We start from the raw sequence: 11,465 nt of genomic DNA on the forward strand, positions 1-11,465 counted from the left end.
GGCAAGTTTCAGAGTCTCTTCTGTCATCCATTTTGGTCTTTGCTTCTTTCTCATCTTTTTAGTGACCTCTTACTTTCTTCATGGATGATGTTCTTGATGTCATCCCACAATTCTTCTGGTTTTCAGTCACTGGTGTTCAACGCATCAAATCTGTTCTTTAGATGGTCTCTAAATTGAGAAGGGATACATTCAAGATCATATTTTGGATCTTGTGGACTTGTTTTAACTGTCTTTAACTTCAAGTAGAAAGCAGAGAAAAAGCCATGGGTTGGGGGGAGGAGGGACACTAGGACAGAATGAGGAAGCAGAGGCAGGGATCCAGGTATGAGCAGTTGATGGTCTGTTCTACAATCAGCTCCTGGCTTTGTTTTGGCTGAAGATACTGAGCTTTTCCATCACCTTTACCACAGATGTAGTCAATCTGATTCCTGTGTATTCCATCTGGCAAAGTCATGTATATAGCCGCCATTTGTATTGTTGAAAAAAGGTATTTGCAATGAATAAGTTGTTTGTTGGTCTTGCAAAATTCTATCTTGCAATTTCCAGCATCATCTCTGTCACCAAGGCCAAATTTTCCAACCACCGGTGATTCTTCTTTGTTTTCAACTTTTGCATTCCAGTCACCAGTGATAATTAACATATCCTGATTGCATGTTCGGTCAATTTCAAACTGCAGAAGCTGATAAAAATCTTCAATTTTCTCATCTTTGGCTTTGGTAGTTGGTGCATAAATTTGAATAATAGTTGTATTAACTGGTCTTCCTTGCAGGCATATGGATAGTATCCTGTCACTGACAGCATTATACTTCAGGACAGATCCTGAAACATCCTTTGTGATGATGAATACCATGCCATTCCTCTTCAAATTGTCATTTCTGGCATAGTAGACCACATGGTGGTCTGATTCAAAATGGCCAAAACCAGTTCATTTCAGCTCACTAATGCCTAAGATATTAATCTTTATGCACTCCATTTCATTTTTGACAACTTCCAATTTTCCTAGATTCATGCTCTGTACATTCCATGTTCCAATTATTAATGGATGTTTGCAGCTGTTTCTCCTCAATTTGAGTCGTGCCACGTCAGCAAATGGAGGTCGCGAAAGCTTTACCATATCCATATCATTAAGCTGGTTCTACTCTGATGATGCAGCTCGTTTCCTGGTCCTAATTTGAGAGCCTTCTGACTTAAGTGGCTTATCCTCCTTCACTGTTTCAGACAGTTTTTCCGTGCTATTCATAAAGTTGAACAGTAATGTAGTTTTTCTCTGCTGTTCATAAGGTTTTCCCTGGCCAATTCTTTGAGAAGTGGGTGGCCTCCTCCTTCTTCCTAGTCTGTCTCAGTCTGTAAGCTGTTGAAACCTGTGCACCATGTGCAACCCTACTGGGTTTGAGACACCAGTGGCACAGCCTCAAGCCTCACAGCAACAAGCCACCATAGTAGGACAAACTGAGAGACAAGTTTGTCTCCCTTAGGTGTTCAAAACCTCTCCACCCTCCCTACCCTCCTCTTACATAGATCCCTGCCTCTTTCCCACTGCTTGGGAGGGGTGTGGCCTGGGTTCCTGGCCTTACATGGATCCCTGCCTCTGCTTCCTCACTCTGTCCTGGTCTCCTCCCTGGCTTTTTCTCTGCTTCTCCCGGCTTTCCTGCCACTTGGGAGGGCCATGGCCTGGGACCCCGGCCTTACCTGGATCCCTGCCTCTGCTTCCTCGCTTTGTAATGGTTTCCCCCATGGCTTTTTCTCTGCTTTGCCGCTGCTTGGGAGGGGAATGGCCTGGGACACCGGCCTTACGTGGATCCCTGCCTCTGCTTCCTTGCTCTGTCCTGGCCCCTTCGACACCCCCCCCACACACCTTTTTCTCTGCTTTCCTGCCCCTTGGCAGGGCCATGGCCTGGGTCCCCAGCCTTACCTGGATCCCTGCCTCTGCTTCCTCATTCTGTCCTAGTGTCCCTCCTCCCCCCGACCCATGGCTTTTTCTCTGCTTTCCTGCTGCTTAGGAGGGGCATGGCCTGGGACCCCAGCCCTACCTGGATCCCTACCTCTGCTTCCTTGCTCTGTCCTGGTTCCCCCCATGGCTTTTTCTCTGCTTTCCTGCTGCTTGGGAGGGGCATGGCCTGGGACCCTGGCCTTATCTGGATCCCTGCCTCCTTGCTCTCTCCTGGTCCCCCCTGCCCAGCTTCTTCTCTGCTTTCCTGCTGCTTGGGAGGGCCGTGGCCTGGGTTCCTGGGCATATCTGGATTCCTGCTTCTGCTTCCTCACTCTGTCCTGGTCCTCCTCTGGCTTTTTCTCTGCTTACCCCGGCTTTCCCGCTGCTTGGGAGGGCCATGGCCTGGGACCCTGGCCTTACCTGGATCCCTGTCTCTGCTTCCTCCACAGGCCAAGTGGCAGCACTTGACAAAGATAAGGTGGGAGCAGTTACTGTGATGGACAGCAGAATTAAAACAGTAATCAAAATAGTCTAATTTATATGGACCTTAAGGCATTGGCTACTTAGGCATGGTGTCCCTAGGAGTCAAACAGATGGGATATCTACTAAATATTTACTTGATCTGTACAAGCAGTAGAACTCTAGGTCAAGTGAACAGCAATCTAACTTGAATAGCCAGAACAGTCTCACAGTCCTTCAGCTACTTCCCAGACTTGAGCCAGTTTACAGACCCACAAACCCTAGACTTAAGGGGAGGCTGTGTCCCCTTGAGGAAGGACCCACACACACACTGCCAAAAATTTATACTGTTGATTTTTCTCCTAGCCTTCCCCAAAGGGATCTACCACCTTTTACTAGAGTGACTGTTGACTGGGGAAAAGGAAATAATCAGACTTTTCAGGGATTACTGGATATTGGCTCTGAATTAAGGAGCTCTGGTAGTGCAGTGCCTAAGGCATCTGACTCCTAACGAGAAGGTTGGCAGTTCAAATCCACCAGCTACTCTACAGAAGGAAGATGAGGCAATCTACTTCCATAAAGATGTATCACCTCAGAAACCCAATGGGGGTCGCTATGAGTTGGAATCTAGTTGATGGCAGTGAGTCTGGTTTTCTGTTTGGTTTCTGAATTTTAGGAGACCCAAAACGTCACTATTGTCCACTGGTCAGAGTAGGGGCATATGAAGGTCAAGTTATTGATGGACTCTTAGCTCAGGTCTATCTTAGAGTGGGTCCAGTGGGTCCCTGAACCCATCCTGTAATGATTTCCCCAGTTCTAGAATGCATAATTGAAATAGACATACTCAGCAACTGACAGAACCCCCATGCTGGATTCCTAACATGTGGAAGAAAGGCTATTATGGTAGGAAAAGCCAAGTGGAAGCCATTACAACTGCCCTTACTGAGGAAAATAGTAAAGTGACAGCAATACATCGAACCACTTCCATCATGGAAAGGGCAACATTTTGTTCTTACTGGAATAGACGCTTACTCTGGATACAGATTTGCCTTCCCTGTATGCAATGGACTCACAGAATGCATTATTCACTGTCATGGTATCCCACACAGTATCACCTCAGATCAAGGGACTCACTTTATAGCAAATGAAGTGACTCTATCTTCTAGGGGTCTGGAGGTCTTAGTCCCAAAGGGAGGAAAACTCCCACCTAGAGACATAATAATGATTCCATTAAAATGCAAGTTAAGAATACCACTGGCTGGATAGATGGGTTGTTGTTATGTGCTGTCAAGTTGGCCCCGACTCATAGCAACCCCTCCTTGGGTTTCTGAGGCAGTATCACTACAGAAGTAGGATTGCCCAACCTTCCTTCCAAGGAGTGGCTGGTGGGTTTGAATTGCCAGCCTTCTGGTTAGCAGTCAAGTGCCTCAGGCACTATGCTAGACAGGCTGAACTATTAGGTATGTCTGTGCGGGGGGGAGGGGAGAGGGGGGCTCTGGTAGCATAGTGCCTAAGGCATCTGACTGCTAACCAGAAGGCTGACGGTTCAAACCCACCAGCCACTCCTTGGAAGGAAGATGGGGCAATCTACTTCCGTAGTGATACTGCCTCAGAAACCCAAGGAGGGGTCACTATGAGCCAGGTCTGACTCGACGGCGCATAACGAGAACAACAACAACATGCAGGGGGGAGGAGTTCTGGTAGCATAGTACCTAAGGCACTTGACTGCTAACCAGAAGGCTGGTGGTTCAAACCCACCAGCCACTCCTCGGAAGGAAGGTTGGGCAATGTACTTCTGTAGTGATACCGCCTCAGAAACCCAAGGAGGGGTCACTATGATCGGGTCCGACTCAATGGCACATAACAACAACAACAATGCAGGGAGGAGTGTGCCCACGACCATGTATAGGGCTGGCAGACAATGTTTCCACAAGTGTATTGGTACCTTCTGTAAGAATTTCCAGGTATATAGTAGAGTTGACAAGGGACAAGGTTGTAGTCACTTCTTGGTCACAGACAGCTACCCAGAGAGAGCAAGGAGTTGGACCTGTGGGCTCAGGACCATGGTAGTAGGGGACATCAAGCTCAGCGGGCATAACATACTATACAAAAACATTGTTCCACTCCTACTTTGGCGAGTAGCAACTAGGATCTTAAAAGCTTGCAAGTGGCCATCTGATACAATGATAGGTCTCTCCTTGTCCAGAGCAAAGAAGAATGAAGAAAACCAAAGGTGCATGGAAACAATTAGTCCAAGCAACTGGTACACCATGCAATCTTCAGCCCATATAACTATAAGACCAGAAGAGCTAGAGGGTGCCCGGCTACCACTGTCAACCACTCGGAGGGGGATCTATGTAGGAGATCCTGGATAGAGTGGGAGAACAATGTAGAACAAAACTCAAAATCATAAAAAAGAAAAAAGGGGGCCAGTTTTGTTGGCCTGATACAGCCTGGTAGAACCACTGAGACTATGGCCCCTCGCTGCCCTTCAGGTCTGGAATTGAACCTACTCCTATTCCTTCCAGCCAAACAAAAGACAGGCCTATGAGCTGAACATTTACATTAGGTAGATACACTCCTTAGAAAGATCAATCATGGGAGAATAGAAGGGTTATGTACACACAGAGAGACAGCTTAGGGAGCAGGAGTGCATGGGAGGGAAGGACATAGGGAAGAGGTAACTGGGGGGAGGAAGTGGGAGGGGAGCTGTTACACTGTGGGAAATTGTAGTCAATGTCATGAGACAAAGTGTATGTGAACTGAGGTATGGAAAGTGAATTCGCTCTGTAAACTTTCACCTAAATCACAATTAAAAAAAAAAAAACAACCTCAAAACTCAAACTCATTAAAAAAAAAAAGGAACCAAGTTTGCTGGTCTAATAGAGCCTGATGGAACCACTGAGACTATGGCTCCTAGTTGCCCTTCAGGTCTAGAACTGAACCCACTCCTATGGTTTCCAGCCAAACAAAAGACAGGCATATGAGCTGAACATTTACATTAGGTAGATATACTCCTTAGAAAGATCAATCATGCGAGAATAGAAGGGCTGTGTATGCATAGAGAGACAGCTCGGGGCAGGAGTGCATGGGAGGGAAGGACACAGGGAAGAGGTAACGGTGGGGAGAAAGTGGGAGGGAAGATGTTGCATTGTGGGAAATTGTAGTCAACGTCATGAGAGTGTATGTGAACTGCTGTATGGGAAATGAATTTGCTCTATAAACTTTTACCCAAATCACAATAAAAATTTTTTTTAAAAAAGGAATACCACCTGGCCATTTTGGGCTCTGCATGCTGCTGGATTAACAGGCAAAGAAGGGAGGTACTGTATTGTCTGGTATGATTGATCCTGATTACCAAGGAGAGATTGGATTAATAATACATAATGGAGGTAAAGAAGAGTATGTCTGGAATACAGGAGATTCCTTAGGATTTCTCTTAGTACTATCATGTCCTGTGATTAAAGTCAATGTCTGGTTCAACTCTTTGAGTCCTGACACTTGGCACAGGGTGGGAGCTCAAGGAACTTCTGCTGAATATGGAGTAATAACAAAAGTGAACCTGAGCATATGCCTGGAGCAGTTCTAGGCATTCACAGGACTTACCTCATTGAATCTTTACAAAAACCCTATGAAGAAGACACTATTATCATCCTCATTTTGCCTGTGAGGAAAAACTGAGGTGCATAGTGGATTAGGTTAACCTGGCTGGGGTCACACAGTTGGGAAGTGGAAGGCAAGATATGGTCCAGGCCATCTGGCCCAGTGGCTGCTTTGGTGAGCTTCAAGCTCATCCTCACCACAGTTCTACTAGTCAGGCACATGAGATGGTAGCATCTTGGAGCTAGACTCACACCCAGGCCTCTGAGTCCACTCCTGCCTGGCCTCACCTCCCGGATGAGATCCCGGCGGACTTTTGTTTCCTGGTAGAGGAGTGGTAAGATGTCATCCAGCAGGTCACGGACAAGGGAGGGCTTGTTGTGCACAGCTGAGTTGAAGAAAGCCAGAGTGGCCCGGCGCACATTTAGGTCCGGGTCCCGCAGGCTCTCCATGAACTCTCCTGGCAGAAGATAAGAGGGAGTGTGAGGACGGCACAGCCAAAGCAAACCAAACAGCCTTATACTTCAGTTAAGTGTTTCGTTAATGATCTGGGTACACCTGGCTGAACAAGGGGAGTAGTGGAGATGGTATTTTCTGAGCCCCTGCTTTGTGCTAACACAATAACCGTTCAAAGTTGGTATAAGAACATGGACTTGAGTCTGGCCTGGGATCAAATCCAGGTTCTATCACTTACTATGGGACCTTAAACAACAACAACAAAAACTCACTGTCATCGAGTTGATTCCGACTCACAGCAAACCCCTTTGGGTTTCTGAGGTGGTATATCTTTATGGAAGTAGACCAGACTTCCTTCTGCAAAGTGGCTGATGGGTTTGAACTGCCAATCTTCTGGTTAGCAGTCAAATGCCTTAGGCACTACACCACCAGAGCTCCTTCTATGGGATCTTAGGGAGCCTCAATGTCCTCATGTATAAAATGAGTGTGATAACAGTACCTGCACTGTAGGGCTGTTTTTAGGATAAAAAATGATGTGCCTCACACAGGGCAAAACTAAAATCAACCCATGCTGTCAAGTTAATTCTGATTCATAGTGACCTATAGGACAGAGCAGAACTTCCTCAAAGGGTTTCCAAGGCTGGAATCTTTACCGCCACATTTTTCTCCTGCAGAGTGCCTCATGGGTTTGAACCACCAACCTTTCAGTTAGCAGCTGAGCTCTTTAACCACTGTGCCACCAGGCCTCCTTCACACAGGGTGAAGATTCCATAAATATTAACTTGATATTACTACAGACAAGGATCCTGAAGCTTTGAGAGGTAAAGAAATATATACAATGTCACAAAGCACTTCTTTGCGCACTATACTTCTCTTGCAGTTTAGACATTTTAGAACTATGTTCATGTTTTTTTATACTCAAAGAAAATCAAGGATGGGAGGACTCTCTAAAAAAAACCTAACTGTATTTAAAATGATTAACATAACCACCAGGTTATGAAGGGGAAAACAATTAAGCCAAATAACCCCTAAACAAAGTATTTTGACTAGCTGCCCTCAGGCAAAAGACAAAAAGAGCTATAAACAAATACTGATTTATTTTTCACAGAGGTAAGGGCTAGCAATTCTCAAACTTCTCTCTGTGTATTCTAGGACTGCTATTGTTGTTAACAGCCCTCAACTTGCCCCCCACTCCTGGTGACATAAGCACAAAGGAACAAAATGTTGCCTGCACTACCCCCATTGTCAGTTGGGGGACTGGACTGATGATTCACAGGGTTTTCATTGGCTCATTTTCAGAAGCAGATCACCAGGCCTTTCTTCCTTGTCCCGCTAAGCCTGGAAGCACCACTGAAATCTGTTCAGCACCACAGCAACAGGCAAGCCTCCACTGGGAGACGGGCTGTGGTTGCACCTGAGGTACACTGGCTGGGATCAAATCTGGGTTTTTCGCGTGGAAGGCAAGAATTCTACCACTGAAAAATCAATGCTCCCCAATCTAGGATCAAGCAAATAATGAGCTTACTGATAATGGGAGCTGGGTTTCTCACTATAAGAGAAGAGAGTTACAGATATGGAAAGGGAGGAGGCTAGAATGAACCCTGTGGTGTCGGATTAGAATAGGATATAGCTATAAACTCATAATTTTCTAGCTACTTAGATACATATATGTGTATGAGTATATGTTATGGACTGAAATGTATCCCCAAAAATGTATCCTAAATCCTAACCCCTGTACTTGTGGTTAGGAGCTCTGGTAGCATAGTGCCTAAGACATTTGACTGCTAACCAGAAGGCTGGCAGTTCAAACCCACCAGCCACTCCTCAGAAGGAAGACTGGGCAATCTACTCTACAGATACCACCTCAGAAACCCAGGGAGGGGACACTATGAGTTTCTTGACTCCAGAGAGTTTGGTTTGGTACTTGTGGTTGTAATCCCATTTGGAAATGGCTTTTCTTTGTTATGTCAATGAGACCATATCCTTGTAGGGGTATGTTCTAAATCAATCACCTTTTGAAATTTAAAAGAGCAGATTAAGCAAGGAGAGATGGGGAAGGATAGATGCCATGCCATCAGATTGCCAAGGAACAGAAACTGAAGAGACAAGTACCTTCCTCAGAGCCAAGAGAGGGAGAAAGCCCTCCCCTAGAGCCAGTGCCCTGAATTCAGACTTCTAGCTTCCTAAACTGTGAGAAAATAAATTTGTTTGTTAAAGCCATCCATTTGTGGTATTTTGTATAGCAGCACTAGATAACTAAGACAGTGTGTATGTATAAATACACATGTATGTATGTTTGTCTGTGTACATATATACATACACACATACATATGCTCCCCTGCTCTGTATGCTAAGAGGACCTAGAATCAATTGCACACATGATGCCCACATCTTGGTTTCTAATGTTGTTGTTGTTATTTGCCGTCGAGTCGGCCCCGACTCATAGCGACCCCTCCTTGGGTTTCCGAGGCAGTATCACTACGGAAGCAGGATTGCCCAACCTTCCTTCCGAGGAGTGGCTGGTGGGTTTGAACCGCCAGCCTTCTGGTTAGCAGTCAAGTGCCTGAGGCACTATGCTACCAGGTTTCTAATAGGATTCCTCAATACAAGAAATTAAGGCTTCTTAGAGAAATGGCTGAATCCAGGGCTGGGGCAGGAAAGGTTCAAGTTGAGTTTGGAACATATTATTGGGCCAAAAAGGATATGCTGAATAGAATAGAATAGAATGATGTCAGTAGAACATAGGAAGCAGCACAAAGGACTCCCACTGGCCAAATCAGAGACAATCTAGAGCATCAAAATAAGTAAGTACACAAACAGATCACAGCCCACTGAATAAAAAAGAAGTCTATGAGTCTGCAAGGATATAAATAAGTCAATTAATAAATTCAAAATGAAGGGAAAAGAAAGTTCTTCCTTAAGGGACAATATTGTTGTTAGGTGGCTTCGAGCTGACTCCAACTCATAGTAACCCCATGAACAACAGAATGAAATACTCTCTGGTCCTGTGCTATCCTCATAATATTTGCTATGCTTGAGCCCACCATCACAGCCACTGTGTCAATCCATCTTGTTGAGGGTCTTCCCCTTTTCTGCTGAAAGTAGAATGAAACTAATAAATATGGAAGGAATGGTGGCATGAGAAAATCACTGTTTGGCAACTATCATAGTAATCACTGATTCAGGCAAGAAACCAATGGATGCTCAGCTTAGTGAGCAGGCAAAAATTTGAGAGGAATGGGGTATTTACATTGACTCAAAACAAATTATGGATAACACTACAAAGAATGGGAATTCCAGAACACTTACCTGTGCTCATGAGGAACCTGTACAAAGACCAAGAAGTAATCATTTGAACAGAACAAGGGGATACTGCATGGTTTAAAATCAGGAAAGGTGGGGGTCAAGGTTGTATCCTTTCACCATACCTATTAAATCTATATGCTGAGTAAATAATCTGAGAAGATGTACTATATGAAGAAGAATGCAGCATCAGGACTGGAAGAAGACTTGTTAACAATGTGCTATATGAAGATGACACAATCTTGCTTGTAGAAAATGAAGAAGACTTAAAGCACTTACTTATAAAGATCAAAGACTACAAACTTTGGTCTTTGGTATGGATTATACCTCAACATAAACGAAATAAAAATCCTCACAGTTGGACCAATAAACAACATCACAATAAATGGAGAAAAAATTGAAGTTGTCAACGATTTCATTTTACCTGGGTTCACAATCAATGCCCATGGAAGCAACATTCAAGAAATCAGACAACTTATTGCACTGGGCAAATCTGCTGCAAAAGACCTCTTTGCAGTGTTAAAGAGCAAAGATGTCTCTTTGAAGACTAAAGTGTGCCTGATTCAAGTGCTGGTATTTTCAATAGCCTCATATATATGTGAAAGCTGGACAATGAATAAGGAAGACCAAAGAACATACATTTACACTGTGTAGGCCAAGAACACTGAAAATACTGTTAGGCAGGAAGATAGGAGAGGAGGCTGCTGAAGGCAGGAGAAAAGGGAGAGAGGTGGAATATTTAAGTTTAGTGAGCTGACACCTGTAACTGCTCACAACTGCCTGTGAGATTTGGCTAATTAAAATTAAGCAGAACAACGGCAGACCACAGAATAGTTAAGGAAGTTAATGAGCTGACACCTGCAACTGCCCAAAACTGCCTGTAAGATTTGGCCAATTAATCAGGGTCACAGGATCCTGACTCAAGAGGCTCAGCCCCACCTTAAGAATGCCCCTTTCAGGAAGTATAAAAAAAGTGAGGCAGTTTGGCATCTTTCCCAATCCATGGGAAGGGCCCATCTTCATTCTGCTTTTAACGGCCCTCCCCACTTGGCAGAGGGAGGTCCGTTTCTCTTCTGGAAACACACTTTGCTTTCAATAAAGGCTGTGTGCTTGTGTGACTGGCACTTGGTTGAGTTTCTCAAGCCACCGCTGAAAACCACCGCTTGCTCATGAATTGCCTGGGACTGCCTGCCCAGATCCCTTGCTCATGGAGATCAGTCCTGCGAGTAGGGCGAGGCCAGGGAAAAGGGGCTTCTTCACCTGAATAATACCATAAACTGCCAGAAGAACAAACAAATCTGTCTTGGAAGAGGTACAGCTGGAATGCTCCTTAGAAGCAAGAATCTCCAGACTTTGTCTCATGTACTTTGGTCATGATGTCAGAAGGGAGCAGTCCCTGGAGAAGGATATCATGGTTGGTAAAGTAGAGGGTCAGCGAAAAAGGGGAAGACCTTCAACAAGATGGACTGATGGAGTGGCTGCAATGTTGGGCTCAAACAGAGCAAAGGTTATGAGGATGGTGCAGGACTGGGCCATGTTTCATTCTGTTGCACATGGACAAAACAAAGCTAACCATCCATGCCACCCTTGGGGCTGGGAAGATTAACCAGCATATTAAAGGGCCTAGCTCTGGTAGCATAGTGGCTAAGGCACTTGACTGCTAACCAGAAGGCTGGCGGTTCAAACCCACCAGCCACTCCTCGGAAGGAAGGTTGGG

General features: G+C 45.1%; 1 protein-coding gene across 1 annotated transcript in view; it reads right to left on the bottom strand.

Moving 5' to 3' along the window:
- Positions 1–11,465, bottom strand: part of CAND2 (cullin associated and neddylation dissociated 2 (putative)) — a 66,458-nt gene that overhangs the window by 11,364 nt on the left and 43,629 nt on the right. The window contains exon 12 of the mRNA XM_007956748.2: positions 6,280–6,449. Coding sequence (XP_007954939.1) covers positions 6,280–6,449 — 170 coding nt within the window. The remainder of the gene's footprint in view (positions 1–6,279; positions 6,450–11,465) is intronic.

Source organism: Orycteropus afer, unplaced genomic scaffold, assembly GCF_000298275.1.
Source record: "Orycteropus afer afer isolate SDZICR_OR568_19922 unplaced genomic scaffold, OryAfe1.0 scaffold00661, whole genome shotgun sequence".
Lineage (NCBI taxonomy): Eukaryota > Metazoa > Chordata > Mammalia > Tubulidentata > Orycteropodidae > Orycteropus > Orycteropus afer.